General features: G+C 44.4%; 1 protein-coding gene across 1 annotated transcript; it reads left to right on the top strand.

Moving 5' to 3' along the window:
• Window positions 1-493: 493 nt before the first annotated feature.
• Window positions 494-27,523, top strand: E2F7 (E2F transcription factor 7). The gene is made up of 12 exons (XM_077838814.1): window positions 494-586; window positions 4,920-5,198; window positions 9,180-9,348; window positions 12,378-12,665; window positions 14,260-14,418; window positions 15,294-15,438; window positions 17,106-17,290; window positions 17,818-17,890; window positions 19,772-20,312; window positions 21,324-21,594; window positions 24,088-24,512; window positions 27,347-27,523. Exons 1-12 carry the CDS (start codon window positions 494-496, stop codon window positions 27,521-27,523), a joined length of 2,805 nt encoding a protein of 934 aa, XP_077694940.1.
• The last annotated feature ends 347 nt before the right edge of the window (window positions 27,524-27,870 follow it).

Raw genomic sequence — 27,870 nt, forward strand, 5'->3', positions numbered from 1 at the left:
CTTGGGGGTTCAGTGCCAGGGGCAGCCAGGCAGCCCCCGCCCGCTGCCCAGGGGGAGCGGGGCTCTGCCGAGCTCTCCCCGCCGGGGGCTGGCCGGCCGCTCTTCTGTCCCATTCATTCAAAGCTGCGATTCCTCCAGGTTCTTTGCGCCAAAACTAACTGCCCCGCAGGAGACCCTCGGCGCTGCTGACTCGGTCGCCGCCGGCTCCCACCGAGCTGGGGTAGCTCGCTCAGCCGCCTTCCCTCCTCACGCACTGCAGCCGTGTCCCACGGGGTTGATTTTCCAGCATTTCTCAGGGGAAGGCTGATTCCTGGGGCTAACGCTGAGAGTTGGTGACGGTCACAGGAGGGCAGCTGCAGGCTGCCAAGGTCACCTTTTGGGGATGGGAGGGAAACTATAGATTAGCCTCTGGAAATCGGTGGGGGTGTGTGGGTGTGTGGGTGTTTAAATGAAGTAATATCAAACTTAACCTGTGCAATTTTATAATTTACAGATGGAGGTAAGTTGCTTAACACTAAAAGACTTGATCAGCCCAAGACACACAAGAATCGATCTGGTAGATGAAGATGGGAAAAATGCACAAAAGGTGAGTAAATGGACACAGATAACACTTAACAGTGTTTCTGAGTAAGGTTTATGGCCAATACTGCAACACCAATACCTGAGGACTTCGAATTTTGTTGCAAAATGTGTTGTACCTTGAACTACCTTTGTTTTTTGTTTTTTTTTTTCCCAGGTGAATGGACTTTGGTAGGTTCTGAAAATGGTTTTAGCATGTTACAAACATGTACTAGTATTCCTGTACTAGAGATGAATATAACCTGCTAGTCTGTGGCTATTTAAGAATATAAACTATTATTTATAGGACTGTTTATGTCTAATTCCCACTGACCTTTGAGATAAGGCCCAAGGTAGTAAGTTTGCCCTCTTAAACACCAAGACTAAAATATAACATTGTAATATTCTTTCCTCTCTCTGCCATTTTAGTTTCCTTCCTTCCTTCCCAGCTCAGTTGCTCCTGCCAGTATGTCAAGTTGATAATTTTGGGGTGGGAAATAGGAGACATCTTGGCTTTTAAATTGAATGAAAGGCCCATTTCCCCTCCACCCCCTTGTCCTTTCAAGGAAGCAGTCAAGAATTTAGTCAGGATTAATTAAAGAGGACATTAACAATACCTTTGCCATCTGGGGAAAGGATTACAGAAAATCCTATGTATAAAGCCATATTGGGTAACTGTATGGAGCACACTGAGACCCAGTTACATATGGTTGTGAAAGGATGCAGAAAGCATAGGCTTAGATGAGGCAGGGTTAGACACAGCCAAAATAGTTTTGAAACAGGTCTAAGGTGAGTAATGAGGCAGATGCATCTGAAGATGTGCTTCCCACATCATTTAAATATCCCCTCCCCAGGGCATTTCTGTAAGCTTCCTGCTGGCTTACGATAGAGCCTAGAATACACATATGTGCACTAGGAGCTGGTTGTGTGTATTAAGGTTAAAATCTTATGGGTCTGCATGTTTAAAAAAGCTTTCAAGATTGGCAATATTGTTGTTTGCAAATCAAGACTAACCGGACAGCTGCATCACTGCTCTGCTAGCCTTTTAATGGATTGATGCAGTGTCTTAGCTAACAATGTGACCACTTCACCTTGGCCCTCTACTTCTGATGGAACATTATATTATATGCACATAATCAAAATTGTTTCTCCCTGTTCTACATTCCCCTTGTACTTTCAACCTCCTTGGAGCAAGAGGCACCCCAGAATCTCTTCTTTTCACCTTTTTACACATACTATGAATCCATGTGGGTAATGGCAAATTTGGGATCTAAAGACCTCCCAAGGAGTATATGGGACTGGGAGAAAGGAAGGGTTGTGTTTTGTTTTGTTGTTTGTTTTTTTAAGATAAACTGGGATAGGTGAGTCAGTGAGGAGGATTAAGATGTCAAGGCTAGGTAGTAGGTACATGTTCGGCATCCATTTACAGCTTCAGCCATTACTTATTGCTGCTCAGTGTAACGTTTGTACACCTGGGTGAATTAATGGGAGCTCAGAGGGATAACTTTCAAGTAACTTGATTGCTAGTTCTAGGTATCTGCTTTTGTTATAACTACATTAGCACCAAGCATAATAAAAAACAGCTTTATATAAAGGTGGGGTTTTTTTCTATTTTAGATTAAGTGTTGAATCCTTGCCACATTTGAAATTGCAAGACTATATTAAGTGGATTAACTATACTGAACATGTATACCAGGAAGCATCCCTACCTTGAACCCTTTTTGTCAATGTATTAAGTCACAACACTTATCTGAAATAAAAATATCTTCCTTTACGTTCTTGTGGATAATCCAATTGGGCATTATAATATTTTATGTAATCATTCTGAATGTCCAGAGCACAGTGCCTTTTCCTACTCTTTGGATGTCTGTCCTCATCCCCAGATAGCAAACTATGGAAGGCTTTCTATTAGGAGCAGTAACATCTGGCTAAATTTTTGAACTTTAAAATCCAGTTTCTGCATTCCAATTAAATTGGATAAACTAGTGCACTAGTTTAAACAAAATTCTATGATGTCTCCTTATCAATTAGCTATAATTCTCGAGCCACTGAATTGAATGGAGCAATAGTTTTAGCTGAAATTCATATAAAAACTTATGCCTTTTAGATAGCTTTTCCATCTTGTACATTTTTCTGTGAACTTCTGCCTTGCAGCACCAACAATGAAAATGAGACCACTTTTATAACAATATCTATCCCAAAAGTTCTATTATGTATATTTGGTTATGTTTTTAAAATTCATTTTGCAGAGATTTTAAAACATCACTAGTCTGAGGTGGAGGAATTTATGTTCGGTTCAGGACAAATACCAAAAACACTACTTGACTGAGGGACCAGTAACTGTTTCAGGGTCTCATTTCTAGCCCTTATAGTTTAGTATCACTGGAAAGTGTTCTTAAAGACTTGGCTTCTAAGAACAGCAAGTTGTAAAATCTGATATTAATTTCTGGTTATCATTTTACTTTCTTCATCTCTTACCTCTCACTTCATCTGAGATATCTGCAACCAGTATTTCAAACTGCTAGATTGAGAAACTGAGTCATACCATTTGAAAGCCAGAAACTGCCATTTTTAATCCATGTAAAGCATCAGAAGTTATTAAATGGTAATCAGAATGATTAAATGTCTGATGTCTTGTGATCTCTCAGGGCTAAAAAATTTTTGGTAGGGCTTTAGTACCAATGGCTTTCTCTAGGTACTGGTCAGTCCAGAATCAGTGATCAGAACAATAACAAAGAAAAATCCAGTGGTAGCTGGCAGATTCAGTAAACAGATTAGATCCATCGACTTTAGGTTAACTGTGCGTGATGTGTTGCCCACTGGTAATACTCCGTTGCAGCAAACAAAGCCCAAGTAAGATTGTAATTTTTCTCATTCTCTCCGTCCTGTTAGTGTAGGGCAGGGGTGGGCAAACTTTTTGGCCCAAGGGCCATATCGGGATGCAAAACTGTATGGAGGGCCAGGTAGGGAAGGCTGTGCTTCCCCAAACAGCCTGGCCCCCACCCCCATCTGCACCCTCCCACTTTCTGCCCCCGACTGCCCCCCTCAGAACTCCCTACCCATCCACCCCCCTGCTCGTTGTCCCCTGACCGCCCTCTCCCAGGACCCCCTACCCCTGAGTGCCCCCTCCTGGGACCTTACCCCCATCCAACCCTCCCTGTTCCCCATCCCCTGCCCCCCCCCCCAAACCTCTGCCCTATCCAACCACCCCCTGCTCCCTGTCCCCTGACTGCCCCCGGAACCCCCTGCCCCATATCCAACACCCTGACCCCCTTACCATGCGGCTAAGAGCAGCATGTCTGGAGCCACACCACCCGAGCTGGAGCCAGACGTGCTGCCGTGCATGAGCGAGCAGCCCCACCACCCAGAGTGCTGCCCACGCGGTGGCATGGCTGTGGGGGAAGAGGGAACAGCAGCGGAGGGGCCGGGGGCTAGCCTCCCTGGCAACGAGCTCCGGGGCCAGGCAGGACGGTCCTGCGGGCCGTAGTTTGCCCCCTCTGGTGTAGGGTGAGAAACCTGTTCAACTGAGGGAGTACCTGTTGCTCAAAAGCAGCTTTTCCCGCTAATTAAGGAATGACATTGATGCCTACTTGAGTCAATCCATCTAAGTAAGTTGGACTGTAACACAACTTTTGTGGTAGGGGGAAGGGACAAAAGAGTAGTCACAGCCTCATTCCTGTATAAGAACCTAAGTGAAAAATGAGCATCAGATCATGTAGCTGGGGGCAAGGAGGTAATTCTTGTTCTTACCTTACTTTGAGAACAAGTCATATGTAGATTTCCCCTTCCCAGCAGCTTGCTTGACTATCGTTAATACTGCTTTAGTTATATATTTTCATTTTTTTGAGCAGTAGATACTATAGCAGTCAATTTGCTTCAATTAGGGAAGTGTTCCATCTGGGCTGAGTAGATTTCAGTGAAATCCCCAAAAAGGGCTTTCCATTATGGAGATTCCAAAATAGAATGCTATGTTTTTTCTAAGTGCAAAGTAACTAGTGAACTATTTAAGCTTCAGTCCAAATTCAGCAGGAAGACTCCAGGGGATAGACTGGGTTCATAATTTGGACCAGTTGGTTTACAGTTGTGGCACAGTTGGCTTATATGAAAAGGCAGAACATAGAAGTCTGACAGACAACAGGTTTGACTGACTGATTTCATCTTAAGCAATTCATGGTGGTATCTTATCTGCATTGTACACCATACACTGATGTATGGTATACACTTTGCTGCATCTGATGCTAATAAGAGCTATGCTAAATATATGTCAGAGTATGATGGGACTCATTACCTTCATATGAACAATGGCATTGACTGGTAGACTGTTGCTTCTCTTCAACCCTAAATGATCCTCTTTTTCATAGGAAAACATATTTGATCAATCCAGAATGACTCCAAAGACTCCCATGAAAAATGAACCAATTGATTTATCAAAGCAAAAAGGCTGCACCCCAGAAAGAAATCCAATTACGCCTGTTAAGCTTGTCGACAGACCTCTGGCAGATCCATGGACCCCCACAGCTAACCTGAAGATGCTTATTAGTGCTGCTAGCCCTGACATGAGGGACAGGGAAAAGAAGAAAGAGCTCTTCAGACCAATTGAGAACAGTGAGCAGAATGATGCTTTTCCTGATTCTGTACAGGTAAGAGACTTAATCTAGTAAGCTTGGACATAACTGACACACACTGCCTTCTACCTGCTGCAGGCTGACTAGTTAATTGATATTTTATTACTTGGTTTAAAAAAATACTATTACTTCCTAAGTCTTCCTGCCACTCACCTTTACTAGGAGTGGAGAGCAGTGCTATTTGAAAGCGTCCTCAAAGATGACCATTTATATAGCAATGCCAGCGTGCAAGCCATTTCAGACAAAGATCACCATCTTAAAAACTTACTGTCTAAGTATTTCTTCAGATACTCGGAGACTGGACATGGTTACTTCCCCTCCCTTGCCAATTGATGTCCTTTTCAAACTAAGGCCTAGCCACAAGGAGAGGAAAACTGCCAAGTCAGTTAAACAGATTCAGCATAACAGCGCAGTTGGCTACTGTACAACTGTTTTAAAGACAAACTAACCAAGTCTTGGGCATTTTTAAAAATAGGACTGTAGAAGCTGTATACCTTAGCCACACTGGATTGGCAAACCACATTTATACTCATTCAGCAAAACACACCTCCACATCTAACAGTCAGGATGAGAATAGTCAAAAATTACGCCTGAATGGTTTCCTGATTAAGCAGGATTTTACATTCAACATGGTGTTGGGTTTTTGCTAGGGGATTCTGCTCCCCATCCTTCCTTTAAAAAAACCCAAAAAACAAAAAACCCACACCCTCCAAACAGCTTGGAGCTGGAGGAGAGCAATTTCAGCTTTCATCCAACAGCAGCATCCCCTCCTTTTGTTTCTTGCTCCATTAGCTCCCCATCCCAAGTTATTGCTCATAGGAACCACTGGCAAAAGGGGCATCTAACAACAGCAACATGAAACTAACTAGAGTCTAGTCACTAGGCCCTCATTCTAAGAAAATGCTATTTTATAGGCATAAAGGCTCACAATTCTTTAGGAGCGAGTACGGCACTGAACCAGTTTATAGCATTTCCTTGTTTGAATAATGGTGGGGGAAAGACAGAGCTGGGGCAAGCAGACTAACAAAGTTATTGAAAGATCACACACAACTTAGCTTTCAACAAGCAATGTGTAAAAAAATATGCTACATTAAATTTTAGTTGTTTCCTTCTCCAAAACGATAACTGAAATAATTGCTGGGTTTGGTGAAGCAGTATGGCCTAGTGGATAGAGCACTGGACTAGGACTGAGGAGTCTTAGGTTCTATTCCAAGCTCTACCATTGCTTGCTGGGTGACCTGGGCAAATCACTTCATCTCTGTGCCTCAGTCTGCCCATCTGTAAAATGGGGCTGATAATATTGACCTTTATAAATAAGGCCCTACCAATTTCACGGCCATGAAAAACATGTCACGGACCATGAAATAAGCCTTTTCTCCATAAAATCTGATTTCCCCTGCTGCCGATAGCCTGGGGCTCCTAGCTGCTAGTCCAGCTATGCTGGGGAGAGACAGGAGTTGTCCTTCCTGTGCACGGCTGCTCTTGGTGGGGAGACCAGACCTACCTCCAGAGGTAGCACAGAAATGAGGGTGGTACCCCCTAACTTCTGCGCTGCAGCAGTCCAGGAGCTGGGCTGCAGGCTCCTCCCCCATCCACAGCTTCTGTCCCGGCTCTGGGCCCTGAGCTGTGGCTTCAGTCCCCAGCAGCTCCTGGCAGGCTCGGGGCTTCCGCTCCCAGAGGCTACAGCCAGGGCAGCCCAGGCTGGGGGGCCTCCCCTGCTCTGGCCAGGGCTTGGGGCAGCTCAAGCTCGGGGCTTCCACTTCCCCCACCTCGTAATTCCCGACGCTGCTTGGGGCTTCCTCCCCTGGCAGCTCCTGAGGCTGGGGGCTTCTACTCCTGCCTGCTGCAGCTGAGGCAATCTGGGTTCGGGTCCTTCTCCCTGCCCCACCCAGGGTTTGGGGAAACCCAGGCTGGGGGATTCCACCTTCCCGCCCCCTGCGCCGAGGCAGCCCAGACTATGGGCTTCTGCTCCCTGTTGCTCCAGCTGGAGGTTGGGGCACCTCCCGCTGCTTGGTATCGGGACTTCTGCACACACATACACCCCCAGTGGCTCCTGCTATGGCTCCAGGCTTCCTCCCCCAGCAGCGCCAGCCAGGACTGGAGGCTTTCGCTCCTGCCAGCTGCAGCTGGGGCAGCCTGGGTTTGGAGGGCACACACACACACACCCCGTCCCCCACCTCCCCACAGGGCTTCTGCCCCCTGCTGCTCCAGCCGGGTCTCGGGGCAGCCCGGGCTTGGGGCTGCCTCACCACCACCACAGCTGGGGTAATCCAGGCTTGGGGCTTCGGTCCCCCCAGCCAGAACTTGAGGCAGTCAGGGCTCAAGGCTGCCCAGGTTCAAGGCGTCTTCCCCCAGGGCTCCTGCTGGGGCTCAGGGTTTCGTGCCCCAGAAGAAGCCCCAGGGTGGGGCATCCATTTTTCCAGGAGGCCCCCAAATTGGCCAGGGGCCCCTGCCTTAATTGGTCACTGACCTGGACTAGCAGCTAGGAGCCCCAACTGGGGCACTCCTACCAGCATGGGGGAGATCCTACCCATCTCCCAGAACTACAGGCAGCTTGGAAGCTGCTGCCTAGGCAGCACAGAAGTGAGGGTGGCAATCTTGGGGAGGCCGCCTCCCACAACAACTTTGCAAACCCCCCTTCCCCCCCCACACACACACAGACAGTCCTATTTTGGGTCAGGACCCCCACAGTTACAACACAGTGAAATTTCAGATGTAAACATCTGAAACTGTGAAATTGACCAATTTTAAAACCCTCTGCCTGTGAAATTGACCAGAATGGACAGTGAATTTGGTATGGCTTTATTTATAAAGCACTTTGAGAGCTACTGCTGAAAAGCCATGTAAGTATTATTATTAAGTATTTTTAAAAGTAGTTATTGACTAAACAGTACAGTAAAGGTTGTTTAAAATGGAGTTTAACTCAGCTATTGTGTACATGACTGCTCCAAGTTTTCTGAACTTCTTCAGTATGTTACTTGGAATAAATTAATAGACCATATTTCAGTTTTTGTTAAATTTACCCTCATGAACAAAATCTTGTCTGTGGAAAAATAGATTACAAAAACATTAGGTGAAAACTGCAGTTTTCAAACCGTTTGAAAACCAAGGGCGTTTATTCCCAAGCATAATCTGTTGCATGGGGGTTCATTACTTATGCTGCAGCAAGAGGTAGTTGAGATACTGAAAGTCTTAAGAGTTAAAAAAAGCTCACAGGCAATTGACATACACAACTTCACTCCAACAAGAGAATCAATACTTCAGAATTACTAGTCCAAATAAAAATTTCAGTCCATTCATTGTTTAGGGGCTATTGTAACAAACATACCTTCTTATATATACCTGAGGTCTCCAGCTTTCAGGAATACTACAAGGGCCTACTAATTCTTTTCCACAGGATTTTATTCAGTTAACAACCTGCCAAAACATGTTTTAAAAAAAAAAGCCAAAGATGCTGAGACAGCTGAATTTTATCCCCCAGAACTAGGGTCACATGCCTCTGAGCTCTTAAAGCAATATACCCACAAATAGAGGGATGGTGGAATTTCTATGCAGAGGTTTTTCAGGAGCCCTCTGGTGGTTGGTAGACATCTATGGTCAGTGACACTACAAGGTGTTTGCAGAAATCCTCCTTTTTATGGTCTCAAAAGGGAATGTTACTTCCAACTAAGTTCTTATCTGTTGGTGGTGGGAACATAGTTACACCTTTTGAGTCCTCCAACACCTGGCCACCATGGGATGTCCTTGTAAATGCTTTCATAATCTCCACAGTATCTGGATTTTGGATAAAACAAGTTCATGAGTCAAGACATGTGACCCAGATGCTTAAAGAGAAGATCACATTCTAAGCCTGTGTAAAGGCACTTGGGCATGTGTATTTTATCCTTTGTAACAGTAGTCTGAGCTTGAATGTTAGAATCTGAAATGTTCCCTGTTTTGCTATTGTCATGCCTATTGAAGCTCTACAATAAAGGAATAACATTTATTTTTCAACAGTATGATATGGTAGATGATGGCACAGTGGATGAATTTGAAAAGCAGAGACCCAGCAGAAAACAGAAGAGCTTAGGACTCTTATGCCAAAAGTTTCTAGCTCGCTACCCAAGTTACCCTTTGTCAGCAGAAAAATCTACCATTTCTTTGGATGAAGTGGCTTCTAGTCTTGGTATGTATGCCTGAAATAAATGCTGCAAGAACTGGACAACTTCAGTCTTTTAAAATATGTCTACCACATAAAGGCACTTAAAGTAGATCCCATTTAAAAGAACTGAGCTGTTTGTAGAATACATTTAAGGTCTGGGTTTTTTTGTTTGTTTTTTGGAGGTGCTGGATGCACCCTTCTAGTTAAATTAAGCAAGAGCTGCAGGTGCTCAATACTTAAAAAAATCTCTACCATTACATTATTACATAACCCTATCATTTAAAAAAAAGTTGCAAATCACTCTGAGTGCTCTCATGGTGAACTAATCTTGCTGCTAAATATGTATGCCTAGATTTTTATTTTCTTGCTAATTGAAGTCTGAGCAGTAAGCAGCAGGGTTTATAAAGAACAAATCATGCAAAAGAACTGTGGCGAATTTTTGGTTAGAACTACAAATTGGTGGCTGAGGGAAATCAGTAGGTTGTATATCTTGATTTCAATAAATCATCCGATACAGTATCTTCCAGAATCTAAATAGTCAAATTGTCTTGGACGTGAACAATGTCTTGCACATTGAAAACTGGCAGAAGGACTGCAAAAAGGGGAATGATAAATGGCGATGTGTTGAACTGGGTGGAGGCATCTGGGTGGTGTGGTTCAGGGACCAATGTTATCTTTGGTCAACTTTAACATCCTCTTTAATTATCTGCAAGTAGTAAACTGCGTGTTAACTAAACTTGCAAGTCAGACTTAATCGGGAGCTATTGTGAACCTCATCCATGACAAAGAAATAATACAGAGGGACCCAGAGAGACTATAAATAATAGAGATAGCAAAATAAGACTCATCCTGAATAAATGCAAAGTATTGCATCTGAGAAAAATAATTCAGATCAAAGATTTATTTCATAGGAAAGAGACAGCAAATTAGATAAGAACTTTCAGAAAATTCGATGCAGTTTTTATATCTTGGGAAGGAGGATGGAGTGGGAACAGAGATGAGATTTACTCCCTATGTGGCTCTAGTGAGACAGCTCCTAAAGTACTGTGTTCATTTTTGGGCACCTCACAAAGACTTAGCGAAACAGAAGAGAATGCAGAAAAGAATAAATCAAATAGATAAGGACTGATTTCAATGGTAATCATTTTTTAAGAATTTTTTTTTATAGGAATTGTTGTTTTAAGTATTAGAGTTATCCCCATTTAGTATGAAATCCCAGTACTCTGGCCTCATGAAGCTGAACACATGTAGTCCTCCACTGCTAACTGGACATGAAATTACTTGGATTCTTTTTTCCTTTTGAGAAATATTTCATTGGTGACTTAAAACAAAGGAGTTTATTTAAATGTAGTAGTAGAGTTTGTGTCTTATTTAAATTAGTGGTTTGTTTTCCCCTTTGGTTTTCATTTCCTATACCACTCCTGATCTTTGTGTAGCAAATAATGGCTTTAATGTAGATTTTGCCATCAATAGGTAAAGCTGTATTCACTCAGCTCCTGGCTATGAAAAATCCATTTACGAGTCACAGCAGTACACAGTGCTTCCCAGTCTCTGCTCGGGGTCTATGGTACCTGGGCAGCCTTCATTAATAGGGTTCACAGATTAAAGCTGCACTTCTCTGGCTGTACCCATGAGAGAAGACAGAGGTGCAAACACCATCTCCCCTCTCCCAGGGTTAAACTGCCTGGCGGACAGTCTCTCCCTGTGATAGAAGTGTGTGAGTCAAGCCTACAGACTTTAGCTTAGATGTCTGTCTGTTCTCTCCCTTCCTGTTTATCTACAAATTCTTCAGACATCACTCCAGCTCTCCTGCTAATTAAATCTTATTGTGAGGGATCTGATCCTGCATTCCTTGTTTGCCCAAAATTCCCACTGAAGTCCATAGGAATGTTAAAGCAATGTTAAGAAATGCAGGATCAGACTGCAGATGGAGACTAAATTTATCTCAATACATTACAGGGTGCATAGATTCTCACTGACTCTAGCAACTTAATCTTGTTTCTTCTGAACAGCTTCTTAGCCTATTGGCAGACTACTGAGGATTGGGATGGGAGGGAGGGTGACATTGGTGCGCTTTGCTAAAAATATATATCTTGATCTTAATTGTTTTTGGGCTCCAGTGCCTGTGTTTGGGGGCAATGTGGGGCTGGGAATCATTGTCAAGATATTTGTACAATGTGCCATCATCTCCTTTCCCATCAACGTACCTTTGCTAAAGGCACTGGGATTCTATGCAGAGAATCATGTAGGAGAGGGTTTATGGTACTGGTGCTCAAGGGAACTAGTCTTGTAAATTATGTCTATGTATAGCACTCAGTACTTTCGTAGCACATTTCACACAAAAAATCTCCATGCACTTTAAAACAATAACAAATTGGAAAGTCCCAGTACCCACAAGACTGGTAAATATTATCTATATTTTACAGATGGGTAAACATGCACATAGAGACCCTGTCTACATTAGGGAAATCTTTCAAAACTTCCCACCATTACCAATGCTTGTTCTGCTCCACTGCTGGTAGCAATGCTGTGAGCCCTAAGGCAGACAGCTATTGCCAGCACTTTGTCATTTAGACTAGCTCTTAGTGGGATTAGATGACTGTTTAAAATGGTGACTGCAGGCATTGGCTTGGAAATCGTTCAGGCTCCAAACACTGCTAACGCCAGTAGAGCTGAACCAGAGTTGGTACCTATGGGGAATTTTTGAAAATTTCCCTTTGCGTAGATGAGGTCAGAGGTTAAAGTCCTGCTCTTGCTCCCATTGAAGACTATAGGCCCAATTCTCCATTGCTTTACACTTTGTGATGTATTTGACGGTGTCTGTAATTTACACAGTACTACACAAGTTCAAGGCAATGGGAAATCGGGCCCAGTGGCTATACTCCCATTGATTTAAGTAGGAGCAGACTCTGTGACTTACCCAGGGAAATGATGAAAGAGGGAACTTGCTGTGAGTAGATTTTGTTCAGTGCACGATTATACAAAAAGGAGGAGTGAGTAGAAGCATGTTTAAAAACAGGCATGCTTTTAAGTCTCTTTCTTCCTTAAAACAGGAGTTGAGCGTAGGCGCATCTATGACATAGTGAATGTTCTGGAATCGTTGCACCTCGTTAGCCGTGTGGCCAAGAATCAGTACTGTTGGCACGGACGACACAGCCTGAGTCAAACTCTGAAAAACCTTCAGGAAATCGGAGAGCTCCAGAAATACGAAGAACAGATGGCTTACTTCCAGCATAAAGAGCAGGACCTTGAGTATAAATTTGGAGAATGTAAAAAGGAGACCTTTCTGGATTCCCAAGACAGACAGTTATTTGACTTTTCGGAGGCAGATTGCCCCTCTGGTAAGATGACTAATGGTTGATTGTATACAGATGCAGTCATACTGTTCAACATACACTGTAGCTTTTTTCTTATTTAATTGATTTGTTTATTAATGTAAAACACATGATATTGCTTGTGAAAGGTGCTGAATTCACCACTTCGGAAACGAGGCTCCTCTTTTTATTCACAGTGCAGGTACAGCACAGATGGCAGCAATTCCAGTCTTTCTCCTCACACTCAGTGGCCTGTCCTTGACAAGTCCCTTGAAACACATGTTAACTAGTTACCGTATATACTCGATCATAAGCTGGTTCGTTTATAAGCCGACCCTGCCCCCCAAGATGGATAAGTAAAAATGGAAAATTTTCCATGATCCATTCATAAGCCGACCCTATAATTCAGGGGTCAGCAAACTTTGGCTCCCGGGCCATCGGGATAAGCCGTTGGCGGGCCGAGATGGTTTTTTTTTACCTCAAGTGTCCGCAGGCACAGAGGTAAACCTAAGTAAACAAAGTGTCCTGGCGTGCCAACTGCTTACCCTGACGGGCCGGGACATCAACTGGTGGGGAAATTTTTTGGCAGGAAGAAGCTGGGGGTAACCCCTGTGACCACCCCCCACACTCTCCCCGTCCCATCCCTTCCCACCCTAGCTGGGGCGGGCCAGGGGAGGATGTCTCTGGCCTGGCTGCAGCCTGCTCCGGCGGGCTGGGCCAGACCGCGCAGCGCGGCCGCAACCTGCTCTGGCGGGCTGGGCCAGACTGGGCGGTGCGGCTGCAGCCTGCCAGCCCCGGAGCTGCAGCTGCTTCGGAGGCTGTGGGGAGAGCAGCGTGGCCAGAAGCGGAGACCCTGCCTCTTCCCTTCTGGGTCTGCTGGCTGTGCTGCCTCTCCTTGCCCCCTCTGTTGGGGGAGGGGCTGTGTCCCACCTCTCCCCCTCTCTATATCCGTTCATAAGCCGACCCCCTTCTCTAGTGCTTCCCTTTTTTACTAAAAACATTCAGCTTATGAACGAGTATATACGGTATGTGAAACAATCTGCTCCACCTTGTACGTAGCTGTGACGCTCTGAATAAATTTCCAAGACCTGAAGAAGAGTTCTGTGTAAGCTTGAAAGCTTGTTTCTCCCACCAACAGAAGTTGGTCCAATAAAAGATTCCCTGACCCACCTTGTCCCTCTAGTTTCCATAACAGACTTTTGTGAAGGACTTTGTCAAACATTTTGTTTCTCTCTTCTCCCCGTCCCCTTCTGACTGGTAAATAGTGCTTTGTCCTTTTCTATAACAGAGGGCCAGATCTTTCACTCTGTTACACTGGTCAAATGTTGGTATAAACACCATGGCACTCAACAGTTATACTGCAATGGAGCAGGGAATCAGGCCCAGACTCCGTAACAATTAAAACCAATTCTTTACGCTTTAATTTTTATTACCTTTTGAAGACGGCTAAAAGATGCTGATGTCCATCTGCCTTACATAATTATTTGCTGCCTGTAAAAAGATTTATGCTTTCCAACAAGGAAACACTTTATCCTTGTTGTACATGAGAAACCTTCTTAATGCTTTCTTGTCTGTAATAGATGACATATGTTAAGAGACTCATGTTTCGTTTGTAACGCAGCATCTGCAAACAGCAGAAAGGACAAGTCATTGCGGATTATGAGCCAAAAGTTTGTCATGCTGTTCCTTGTTTCCAAAACCAAGATAGTCACTCTTGACATAGCAGCAAAAATACTGATAGAAGAAAGCCAGGATGCAGCGGATCACAGCAAGTTTAAAAGTGAGTATCATTGTTAAGAAATGGATTAATCATCCAGTCAGCAGGGAAATGGAGGCATATTCAGTTTGACATCTGAGATTTTTTTTTTTTCCCCCATCTCAGACAACATGGATAGAATCATCTGTGATTAAGGGTTTTTTAACTATATATAAAACTTACCCCTGCCCTGAATATTCAGATATGGGGGGGGCGGGGATGGGGGGAGAAGAAGCATTCAGCTGCACAATTTATGGGTGTTGTCATCCAGCTACATCATCATTCAATCCGTTGGAGTTGTAGGGATTATAAAAACAAAAAATGGATTGATGTGAGTTTTCTCCTATGCTGCTGCCTTCAGGATGGGATGAAACATTTTTATCAAGCAGTTCTGCTCTTGCTGGGGAATGCATCCATTGGACAGAAGGAAGAGAGGATGCTTTTCCAAAGTGACTTCTGAATAAACTGACGTACTTCCTTTTAACCTATTTCCAAAAGTTACCTTAACATTATGGCAGAAATTCATTATCTTGTACAGCAGTGGTCCCCAAACTTTTTCTGTTGTGCCCCCTCCTTACCCATAATCCAACCTGTCCTCCCCTCAGAGGCCATGGCCAAGAGCTGAGCTGTGCAGGGGTCTGGAGCTGGGAGCCACGGCCGGGAGAGGAGCCTGGGACTCGGGGTCGAGGCCAGGGCCGAAGCTGTGGCTGAGGACAGAGTGGAGCTGGGTGACGCTTCCTCCCTGACCCCCATGGGGGTTGACCTGGGCCCATCTTGCCCCCCCCCCCCAAAAAAAAATTCCTCTGGGCCCCCCAGGGGAGTGTGCTGCACAGTTTGGGGACCACTGTTGTACAGGCATATTTACAGTATATTTCTTTACACTTTTGTTTACCTTCCAGCAAAGGTACGAAGACTGTATGATATCGCCAACGTTCTGACCAGCCTAGGGCTCATAAAGAAAGTGCATGTCACAGAAGAAAGGGGTCGCAAACCAGCCTTCAAATGGATTGGGCCTGTGGAATTCAGTGGAAATAGTGGTAATTTGTGTAGTTGGTGGTTGGGAGGGGGAGGGCTGTCTGTTTGTTTATGTATTTTTCTGGAACTTTCTTCCAAAGCAGATTGATTTAAATCACTAAGTGGAAAGCCTCAGTTTAAATAAGTGGTTTTAATAATTTTCCATTTGTACTTCAGCTATTTTCTAAAGAAAGGTACATTCTCACTGGTTAATATAACCGTTAAAATATGTTGATTTATAGCTAAATAGAGCCTTTACATTCAATTTTGAATTTTTTTTTTTTGGCTACCTAGGAGGGTACACAATAACTATATACATTTATATAAGCAATTATATAGCTTAATATTGTCAGACTCTTATTTATTAATTGTACATTTTTAGTGTGTTAGAAAATGGTGAATAATATATTGCTTATTTACTACATAATTAACTTTGTGCTCGTGATTTGTGTCAAGCTGCATTATGATGGTAACTGGAATTTAATTAAGCACACAACCTCATATAACATTTATTTTTATTAAACAAAATAAGCCCTTAATACAGTACATGACCTAGTGTGCCAAATTTATAAAGCCAGACCTCAAAAGTTAATTTGTTTTTCCCTGATTCTTTCTTTTTATAGAAAAGCAGCCTTTCATTGTTTTTGGTTGGTTGGTTGGGTTTTTTTTGATAGAGGCTCATGGATTCAGCATATTTTATTTTTTATTTAAGAGATTATAATAAGTTAAGGCCTTTACATAGTTTGTATTCATATCAGATTTCTTTTTAAACTGGTTTATTTTTAAAAAGAAAAACTTATAATTTAAATAACAAAATCCAATTTAAATAAAAAATTGTTTTTCTTCAAAACAATCAAAAAAAAATTTTTAAACCACCCTGCTCTTTCCCAAATTTTACGTGATTGTTTTCTAGTTGAAGAGTGAGTCAGAATTCATTACCTTCTGTACCCATAAATGTGTAGTGTCTGATTTCCTAATGTAGGTCACCTATCTAGGCAGCCTTTAAAATCCCTGCCAGAACGTGAGAGTGGAGATATTTATGGATACAGTTGGATTTTTTTGTTTTTTTGCATGTTACACTAGTTTAAGGTGCAAGGCAGTGGAAAATCAGGTCCTTAGGGCCACATTCTGGCTCATCCAGTGGTGCTAAATAGTGCTAAATAGGCAGCTGACTGTTCCCCCTACATGGGGAATCACCTGGGTGGTGCAGAGCTGCTCCTTTGCCTCCTGTCCCCTGACATGGAGGGGTTTGTTTTGGGAGATAAAGGGCATGACCATGGTGTGCCTACCTCCTGGTGATCCTTGACTCCCAGACATGCCCCTGGGAGACAGCTCAAAGTAGAGCCCTTATGCCGCTTTATTTTAGGGCAGGCCAACCCTAGGATAAAGGAGAAGTAAGAGTTCATGTTAATGATACTTTTCCCCATCTTCCCATTTTACTCCCTGCAGCTGCTCCAAGTAGAGCTTAGATGTAGCCCAGGATCTGAGCTATATACAGTCCTGGAGTGGGTATGGGGGACCTTGTCTTGTCTGCTAGCTCTGACATAGTTTTGTGGTGTTAGAATAGTACAGGGTTTAAAGGGGTTTTCTTCTGCTGTGTCTGTAGCAAAGCTCCACGACAGGGCAGAAGCTGCCATGACAACAGGTGTCCTTCAGGTGATAACTTTACAAAAACTAATTCCTTTAGATGAACTGAGAACTGATGTTCCAACATCTGCTGCTTTACCAGAACTGAAAAGAGGGGTGTGTGCCCAACATCAAACCTGTGCTAATGGAAAACAGAGGCTTGCACGGCATGCTTCATTTAACACTGTTCAGCCTTCTGAAGGGATCAAAAGGAAGGTCAGCTCTGAACCCAACAGCCCACATAGGGAAAGGCAAGGTAACTACCAAGAATTTTTGCTCTTTCCTAACCCATTGTGTCTGCCACTAACAGTCACTTTCAGCCTTGGAGCAGTGCTTTTATTTTTCAGTACATTTTCTGTTCTCTAAACACTGAAAGTATGGTGCTATTTCTTCTGTTGAAATTTGGCACAGTCAGATTAAGATTCTTTAAATAGAAAGAGAACAGATTTTTATTGTTTGGTTCCTGGTAAAATGTTGTTTACTGTAACAATCCAGTTTATAGCACTTTTGCAATTTAGAATTGTAAAGTTATAAAGCAATTGCAGGTCCTTCCAGAATTCCCTGTCAACTGTCCCAAGCCTGCATGATGCTGAGGTGATTCTTGCAAGGCATTGAGGGTGCTCCGCTCCTCAGAGGTGCTGCTCAAACCAAATAGTGAATGTTATAAAAACATGCCTTGGTAGAAAAACTGCTTTCCATTCTTTGTATTACCAATATGAAAATGTGCTTAGTAAATCTGTAAATTAATTCAATGTCCCATTGTTCTTTCAGCTTGCATTGTAGGTTCAGATGAATACTGCTCCAAAATGATAAATCTAGCAGCTGTCTGCAGACAGAAGATGGAAAAGGATACAAAGTAAGTTGGGTCTTAAAACTTGAAGTCTGCACAGTTCCCTGCCCTGTGCATTTTAATTTAAGGTCAAGGTCTGTACTTGAGATGGAGATCTATAATTTCCAGTGACTTCCATTAGAGAATAGAAATTGGCTCTCCGGGTGTCTTTTGTTCTCCCAGGTGCATGTAAAAGATTCACACCAACATGCGTCACTTTTAATAGAGAAATAAAACAGCTATTGAGATTTTCAAAGCAGTCATGGGGAATTAGGCACATCTTCCTATACAGTTAATGGACTATATATGTATAAATCCCCTGGAGTGTTTTGAAATTTTCATGCAATATATTTATTGGACGCTTAGGGCTACAAGCTCTCCTACCGTGAGTAGGGCTCCATGTCTGTCACGGAGGTTGCAGAAGTCACAGATTCTGCGACATCTGACTTCTGCAGCAGCCATTGTGGCTAACCCCAGGGCCAGCCGCTCAGGTGGCCCCGCAGCCAGCCGCAACAGCCACTGCTCAAGCAGCCCCTGGCATCTGGCCCTGGGGACCACCTGAGCAGCAGTGCTGGAGGCAGCTGGAGCAGCTGCTGCTCAGCAGCCCCCGGCAGCAGGCCCTGGCAAATGTTGCTCCTGGCCCTCCTCCCCCTACCATCGGGCAGCACCTCCTTCTCCCCCCTCCCCCCCTGCCGAGCAGCAGCTCCCCCACAGCAGCGGTCCCAGGGGTGGCCAGAGCAGCCACTGCTTGGCGGCCCCTGGTAGCTGGTGGGCTGGGTCTGGTGCCCCTCCCTCCCAGCAGTGGCCCTTTCCCCCCCCAAGATTTAGTCAGGAGTATTTATAGTATAAGTCATGGACAGGTCATGGACCGTGACTAAATCGTAGCCTTAACCATGAGCTTTTTCCACCCCAGTGGGGCAAGAAAACTGAATTTGTACTCCTTCATTCTTTCGTCAGGGTTGTGGGGGTTCAATTCCCTTAACCAGTTTCAGATGAGCTACGAATAGGCTTGGGTCATCCACTGGCAGGCCCAGGCCCAGAGTCACAAAGGTATTGAGCCACCTAACTTCTACTGTGACTTTGGGCCGCAGTGCCTCTGTACTGGTTCCCAGCCCTGTATCAGCATGGTTCTTAAAAATAGCCCATGCACACACTGGCTGCTGAATCCAGAACCTTTACGGGGGGTTTTGGACTTGTGGAAGTGCAACCTGTACAAGTAGAGCTTGTTGAAATTTTGAAACAAAAAACAGAATTTCCATCTTGCAATTGTGAAGAAATAATTCTTCCTCTCCCCTTTTTTAAAAAACAAACAAACAAAAAAAAACCCTCATTTTTTCCAATGGAAAAAGGGGGAAAGTTTTTAATAGCTAAGAGATGAAACAAAATATTTTTAACAAAACGACAAATCTTTCGGGGTTTTTGATCAACTCTCCATGCAAGTTAATACTGACTTATTAATTTGGAGCCAGAATATGCTAATGAGAGCTACTGTTTCCTCCCCATCTAAAAGGCTGGAAGTTAAACCCCACAGAGAGGCTTCTGTGGAGGAAAGGGGTAAGCATGCTACAGAGCTGTTCTGCTCCACTGCCAAATTCCAAACACCCTCTGCTAACGTAGGTGAGAATAGCATGGAGCCCTTAATATGTGGGTGCATGTTGTATCTCCCTGCTAGCACTTATTGAAAGAACTGAATGGTAGCACAGCAAAAGAATCTGTGAGTCAGCTTTTCTGTGGTTTGACATGATATGTTAAGTGACTGATAAAGTGTTGGATAATTACTATATTCTGTCAGGTAGTCTCCATACACAATCCAAGAGAGCCTCACTGTTTTATTTTAAGGGTGGTTTATGGGGATGTCATTCTGAACTAAACACTTTTTCCCCCCCCTCTTTTCCTTACATCTTTTAGGAGTAAAATCTGTGCCACTGAAACAATCTTAAATTCATCAAGGAACCCAGCCATAATCTCTCCTTTCTCTGTTCTTCCGGATCCTGGGGACTCTGATTTTTGCTTTAACCCCTTACCTCACCCAGTGTTTCCTGTTGCTCACTCAGACATGTCACACTTCTCTCTGCCAAATGGTATGAATGGCCAAGTTTTGCAGATTCCCACTTTGGCAGCCTCCAAAACAGAGAATGGGAAACCTGCTCTGCTCCCCAACCAGCCTTTTGTTTACCTCCCCTCTGCATCTCTCTTCATGCTATGTGGCAGTCCTCAGGAAAGTCTGTCAACGGAGAACCTTCCAACTGCAGGAGAAAAGTGCAACAGAAGCCCTGAGGGGCAGGCCTCACCCCTAAAGCCACAAGCTGCTGTATGTGCTGTTAACTGTCACAAGCGTAGTTCCCAGAAGTGTGCATCTCTCTCTACGCCTGCAGCCAGCATAGAGCCAGCTGCTAAAAGGAAGACTATGGAGCAGAGTGATGTCCCCCTCTCATTGGTGCTACCCAAGGTAGGGAAGTGCATTTAATTGACATCCAACTTTGTTGCTAAGGCTGAGAGCAGGGGAAAGATACTTGTGTTACTTGAAATAGTCTTTTCTGCAGATAAACATTCACTGCAGATACCTATTTAGAGAAACAAATGCCACCTCCCCGCACAAGTATAATCAGGGGCGGGGAGAAATACATTTGGTGAAGCATTAATTGGAACATGTGTGCTGTGCCTCTGGTGAAAAATGACTGCCTCACAATGAGGCACGGATCACCTGTTGCACAGAGCCACTGCCCAGCTCACTCCCTACCACAGAAAAACCTTCAAGAGGGGAAGAAATCTGTCAGAATTCCTCCCCACATTGTCCTGTCACTGGAGCTGCCTCCAAACCTGGCAGTTCCACAGGAGACATTGTTCCTCCACACCAGCTCTTGTCCCAGCAGGATTCACCTTGGCAGCATGGCTCATTCTACAGAGCCATAGGGGAGGTGATATGCATCTTCCCCTCTTCCCTGTCTTGCCTCCCTCTCTGTTCTCCCAGGCCAACTTCTCCCCTCAGCAGGATGAGTGACTGGGGAGAGGATGGGGCCTTGGAGGCCAATGAGCCACTTTCTACAAAGGGAGGAGGATCACATTCAGAGTCCACTTCAGGTGCTGAAGTAGGGGGCAGGTCCTGGCCTCACGTCAGTGTTTGTATCTGAGTTGTCTGGGGCATCTACAGGGGATCTACAATCCTTGTTGAGTTTTTCCTTCACATTAAAAAAAAAAAAACACCCCACTTCAGGGGTATTTCTGCAAGAGAACTACATCTATTTAATAAGTCTAAGCCTTTAAGGTGAAATTCAGCCCTGTGCAGATGGCCCGTGCACTGTGCAGCCCTCAAACCATGACTTAAGTGGTGCATAGGCCTTGTGCTGGCCCTCTGCACCTGGGTGAATTTCACTCTTCAGTCAAGGAAAGTATCTGAGAGATGGTACCTCATACACTATTTTAATTTGGACTCTTCCTTCCTAATTCTGTTTTTGCTCAGAAACCTTTTGAGCCACCTGATGTAGAACATCCCCTGGGAAGCAGCTGTGCCTCTAATGTGCATCTAGGAGCTTTTCATCTTGACTTAGGAACTCCTGCTGCTGATGAGGCTGCAGAAGAGGATACAACTAAACCGTTAGATTCTCAGGAGCAGGAAAAGCAATCTCGGAACAGAGACCTTGAAGATTCTTCACAGGGAAAAGAGCACATCTCTCAAGAAAATACCAAACAACCCTTCTTTCCACAGTATCTCTATGTGCAGCCAGCTGCAGGTAAGGACTATACAGATTCACAGGGATACATTATGACTAAACGATGAGGCCTAAACTTGAAAATTTAGGCATCTTAAGTGAGGTTCTTAAATCCAGATTTGGGCACCTAAATAAAAGTGACCTGAATTTCAGAAAACCTGACCACCCACAATCCCAGTGAAGTCAATGGGAGCTGCTTGTACTCAGCAACTCTCTCAAAACCAGTACACTTTTATTTAGGTACCTAAATATGGATTACAGCGAATAACGAGGGCTTCCCGTATTCCTAAAGTAACGCATGTTATCCATCACAACAGTCCTGTTCTTTGGCACCAGAGCTGCTTTTTATTTATTTTTTTTTAATGTTTTAGCCCTTACGGTTGTAAAGAGAACCTTGAAAAGGAGAATGTATGTCTGGTGATGTAGTTAGGGCAACCTAACCCCCACGGCAGGCACAGCTAGGTCAACCTAGCTACCACCTCCTGAGCGGATGGATTTATGACCGTGACAGAAAAACCCCTTTTGTCACTGTAGTGTCTACACTACAGCAGTGTAGCTGCAGCTGTGCCACTGTAGCGCTTGTAGTATAGATGTAGCCTTAGTGTTTGGTGTCTTCATGAGCCTGAAATAATAGCTCTAGCAGGTGAGAACTGCCTCACTCATCTCAAGCAGGGCTTTGTGGATTCCACAGTCATGGAATTTGCTGCTGCAGAATTTGTCCTATTGTTATTGCCAGGCACGTAAATTCTTGTTTTCTGGCTCCCTGCCTTGCCAGAAGCAGTTTGCAGGTGGCACAAGGGATAGTTACTTGCATTACAATGCATGCTTTGGTCCATGGAGCTAGACAGCAGGGAGCCAGAGCTGAAGTCCAGCTTGTAGCCAAGAGTGTGGAGAACTAGAAGATTAGGCTGGTGAGTTCAGCAGCCTGGAGAACAGTGCAGCAACTGAGGTCCAGGGAGTTGAGTTGCTCTCCTAAAGACAGTTACAAGCTTTCCCCTTTCCAGGCACCTGAGTGAAGTCTAGGGAAAACGATTTTATGGCAACAGAGTAAGCTGCTGTGGAATGGAGAGGTTGCTCTCTTGGAATTTAGTCCCATTGTGACACTGAGTCAAAGGCACTAGAGCTCCACATGGATGCAGGGGTTCCCCTATGTGGAGCAACTTATGGGTTGGGGATCTTACTTTGAAAGGTTGATCAAGGTGTTCAGAAGATCCAATTTATTGGATGCCAGTTCAGATCCTATTGAAAACAATGAAAGTCTTTCCATTGACTGCAGTTAGTTTGATTGGGCCCTTAACAAGTGGATTTTTATAAATTTGTTATTTCTTTAAAGTAGGGCTGTCAAAAGATTACAAAAATTAATCGCAAGATTTTTAAAAAATCACGATTAGTCACAGTTTTCATCACACTGTTAAAAATAGAATACCATTTATTTAAATATTTTTGGATATTTTCTACATTTTCAAATATTGATTTCAGTTACTACACAGAATACAAAGTGTACAGTACTCACTTTATATTTTTTATTACAAATATTTGCACTGTAAAAATGGATAAACAAAAGAAATAGTATTTTTCAATTTACCTCATAAAAGTACTGTAGTGCAATCTCTTTATCGTGAAAGTGTCTGACAGGGTGGGGAATTACAGGTAGCACCCCATAAATGTAAACAAACTTGTTTGTCTGAGCGATTGGCTTAACAAGAAGTAGGTCTGAGAGGACTTGTAGGCTCTAAAGTTTTACATTGTTTTATTTTTGAGTGCAGTTATGTAACAAAAACAAATTTACATTTGTAAGTTGCACTTTCACAATAAAGATATTGCACTATAGAACTTGTATGAGGTGAACTGAAAAATACTATTTCTTTCTTTATTACAGTGCAAATATTTGTAATAAAAAATAATATAAAATGAGCACTGTACACTTTGTATTCTCTGCTGTAATTGAAATCAATATATTTGAAAACAGAAAACATCCAAAAATATTTATAATACATTTAAATTGGTATTCTATTATTGTTTAACAATGCTATTAAAATGGCTAATTTATTAATCATTAATTTTATTTTGAGTTAATCACTTGAGTTAACTGCAATTAATTGACAGCCCTACTTTAAAGTTGTGTATAAGTTGTTTTGTTTTTTTAAGTAGTTCAGTCAATTATTTCTATTAGTGGGGAAACAAGTACTAAGCTTGTGTATACAGGGTGCAGCTTATGGTTCTTTTGTTATTTCTATAACAGCAAATGGTGCTTGGTGCATTACAGATGTTGGCAATCTAAAGAGAGAAAAATATAAAAGGAAGATGAGAGGAAAGGTGGGAGTATAACAAATGTAGAGAGATTGAGCAGCTCTCTCGGGCTGTTTATAACCTTCATATTACCTTTTTCCTAAACAACTTCACTTTCTGCTTCTCCCTTTTACCGAATAACTGTGTAGTATGGTTAATGTCAATTAGCAAACTGCATTAATTCCTTAATTTGCTCTCTTTTTTTTTTTTTTTTTTTTGGTTTAGGATTAAGTGGTTTTAACTTCCTGTTTTCTGCAAACCAACCCCCTGGTGCTGTTGGCCTGCCTGCAAGCCAGTTACCATCTCTTGGTGTTCCCTGTGTGGTAGTGCCGTCTCCGGCCTTGGCACCCTTCCCGCTTCTCTGTTCTCCAGCAATCACCAGGCCGCTTTCTTCTGCTCCTCCTGGCTCTTTTCCAAATACTGCGTCCACGAATTTCAGCATGCCTGGCCTAACGTCGACAACGCCCGTCTTTATTGGCACCACGGCAATGGTTACTCCGAAGACCTCCAAAATACCTTCAGTGGATCCACAGCAGCCGGTTCCTTCTGCTGTTCATTTGAGCCCTATACTTGGAAGATCTTGCCGCACCGTTAAACTGGAATCCCCAGTTTGTACGGGGCCTCCAGTCACCCTTCTGAAACTGCAACAGGTGAGGAATTAATTAAAGGGAAGCTATACAAAAGTGCAGTCCTGGGGTCAAGTGGCTGAGACTGAATGAAAGTGAATTGGTTTTGGAGTTATTTACTCAGCTTCAGAGTGTGTGTGTTCCTCTGTCTCAAAGTGAGAGGATAACAAACCCTGGTGCAGTGGTTACCATTACGGTTAAATATTTTTAAAAAAAAAAACCCTGACAGGCTGAAGTGTATCTGCAAGTTTGCTAGCACCATATATTGAAGTAGAACAAATTATTACTCTTTCTCAGAAATTGGAGTCTATGCTTTTCCCTGGTGCTCTGATTGGTAAGGCTGTAAGAAAGTTGTGGGGCGGTTTTAGGGAGGGCGGGAAGGGTTTGGTTCAAAAGGTGCAGCCACACCTTTGTTAAAGTTGTGGTTTAAGGCATGCAGCCTAACTTCCAAAGCAGGGCAGCAGCACAGAAGAGGTATGTGTCCTGTTTGGCTCTCAAAGGCAAGCATGACAATGTGGCAGCCAGGTAAAATTTGAGTGGTGTTGCAACCATATGTGCCAGGTTACACCACCGTTCACTCAAATTTGGCATGGTCTCCCCCTCTGCCGTGATGTCTATGAGTAGCATTGCAACCAGTGATGAGCTACCAAAATCTTAACAACCGGTTCCCTCCTCACCCCACGAGGGCATTGTGGCCCGCCCCCCCGGGACTCCTGCCCCATCCAACCCCCCGCGTTCCTTGACCCCATCTCCCCCACCCCCCAGGACCCCTGCCGTATCCACCCCTCTGCCCTGTCCCCTGGCTGCCCCCAGAACCAGGCAGGAGGGTCTCGTGGGCCACTGTAGTGGGTGCCCACCCTGCCCTGCCCCTGAGAGCCAGAGGGACCTGCTGAGGGACGAGGTGGGAAGTCCCGGTGGGGCTTACCTGGGGCGGCTCCCAGGAAGCATCCGGCAGGTCCCTCTGGCTCCTAGGGGCGGGTAGCATAGCTGGGAGGGAGCAGCCACTCCTTCCACTGATCACATCAAAAGTGGCGTCTTAGGCACTGACTCCGTGGGTGCTATGGGGCTGGAGCGCACCCACAGGGAAAATTTGGTGGGTGCAGAGCCCCCACCCACTGGCAGCTCCCAGCCCCAGCTCACCTCCGCTCCACCTCCTTCCCTGAACGCACCGCCCCGCTCTGCTTCTCCACCCCCTCCCCCAGCTTCCCGCAAATCAGCTGTTTGCATGAGAAGCCTGGGAGGGCTGAGAAGCAGGCGGTGGCTTCGCGCTCAGGCCCAGGGAGGCGGAGGTGAGCTGGGGCGGGGAGCAGTTCCCCTGCACGCCCCCCGGGTTACCTGCTGCAGCGCGGGTGGCCCTCCTCGCGCCCCCAGCTCCTCTCCGCTCCGCCTCTTTGGGCCTGAGCGCGAAGCCGCCGCTTGCTTCTCAGTCCTCCTAGGTTTTCTGCACGAACAGCTGATTCTCGGGAAACCGGGAGGGGCAGAGAAGCAGAGTGGGGCAGTGTGTTCAGGGGAGGAGGCGGAGTGGAGGTGAGGTGAGCTGGGGCCAGGCAGGGAGCTGCTGGTGTCTGCTCTGCACCCACCAAATTTTCCCCGTGGGTGCTCCAGCCCCGGAGCACGCACGGAATTGGCATCTAAGGTGCCACTTTTAGAACTGGTTGTCCCTAACAATCGGCCAAAAGGGCTTCTAAATTTAACAACCAGTTCCAGCGAACTGGTGCGAACCAGCTCACCACTGATTGCAACCTAGCGTTAACAATAATGCCATTAACACAGTGTTTGTGATTTTTCTTAGGTAAAGAAATCACAAATACAAATTCAGAATGGGGAGGAAATCAGCTGTGTTTAGCACTATAAATGAGATCAAACTGCATTCATTATAGTTAAAGCTACAATTTAGTCACAGGTATTTTTAGTAAAAGTCATGGACAGGTTATGGTCAGTAAGCAATAAACAAACTAAATACCCCTGACTAAATCTCGGGGGGGAGGGGGTATTGCTACTGAGAGAGGAGCTAGGGGCCACTGCTGCGCGGGGGGAGTGCCCTGAGGCCAGGGACACCAGCTACCAAGGGCCAATGAGCAGTGGCTTCTCTGGCTACCCAGGGACTGCTGCTCAGGTAGTCCCTGGGGCCAGCTGCCCAGGGCTGCCCGAGTAGTGGCTAGTGTGGCTGGCCTCAGAGCCGCTCCAGCAGCAGCCAGTGCAGCTGGCCCCGGGGCCACTCCAGCAGCAGTAAGTGTGGCTGCCCTTGGGGCCACCTGAACACTGGCTCCAGAGCCAGCTGCTTGGGTGGCCCTGGGGTCAGCCACACTGACTGCTGCAGAAGTCACGGAAAGTCATGGAATCTGTGACTTTCGTGACAGACATGGAGCCCTACTTGTAGTACATCACTACCTGCTTCTCATACCCACTATGCTTGTTTTTGCTTTCGTTTTACTCTTTTAAAATTATTATTTCGCTACTGGGGAATGGCCGAGCCATTAAAAATAAAGAATATTTTTGGATGTTTGCAAACTTATGAAAAATGTTGTTGTAACAGAGAATTCAAAAATCAATCACAATATACCCACTAAAAAGAGGGATAGGCTGCATACCCAAGGAAAAGGATTGTTATTATAAAGCTCTCGCTAAAGTTTTCAAACCAGATGTCTAGCACTGGGCACCTAACCTCCGTACGGGGCACCTGACAGTGAGGTAGGACAGGCACTTTAAACTGAATTTGTCTGATTTTTTTTTTCCAGTTGTGTAAATATGAATTTAGGAGCCTAATTTTAGACACCTGGTTTGAAATTCTCACTTTTGTGTGTCCTCACTTTTGGATAAGACACTTCTGAGTTGCTTTGTTTCATTTTTATAACTAGCCATCATCAACCCCACTTACTCCGAAGAGCATTCGTCCTACACATCACGAAGCATTTTTCAAAACTCCTGGCAGCCTTGGAGATCCAATTGCGTGGAAGAAAAATGAAGGCAACCAAACCAGAAATGCCAGTTCTGTTCAGAGAAGACTAGAAATCTCCAGTAGTGGCAGTGACTAATCCAGCTCATTGCAAAGGTGTGGTCATAGTGTAATATGACTTCATAGTTCTTACAAAAGAAGCAGCTATCGCATAACAAGAGGAGCATGTTAAAATATCATCCCTATTGGCACACTTCCCTGTTGTGTATTTGCCCACTAGTTCTTTAACTTTCTCTTTCATGAATCATCCCTATCACTGAAATATCTTTATTAATTGCTCATTTAATACTAGTTAGGGTTCAAACTTTGTGCACGGTGCAGCAATGTGAGCATCAAATTGCATTTGTGGTTTTAATTTGAAAAATATCATATTGCTGTGAGGAGATGCAAACAGACTTACTGGAGTCTCATGGAGCTTTTTTGTTT

The sequence above is a fragment of the Eretmochelys imbricata genome, chromosome 1 (assembly GCF_965152235.1).
Source record: "Eretmochelys imbricata isolate rEreImb1 chromosome 1, rEreImb1.hap1, whole genome shotgun sequence".
Taxonomy (NCBI): domain Eukaryota; kingdom Metazoa; phylum Chordata; order Testudines; family Cheloniidae; genus Eretmochelys; species Eretmochelys imbricata.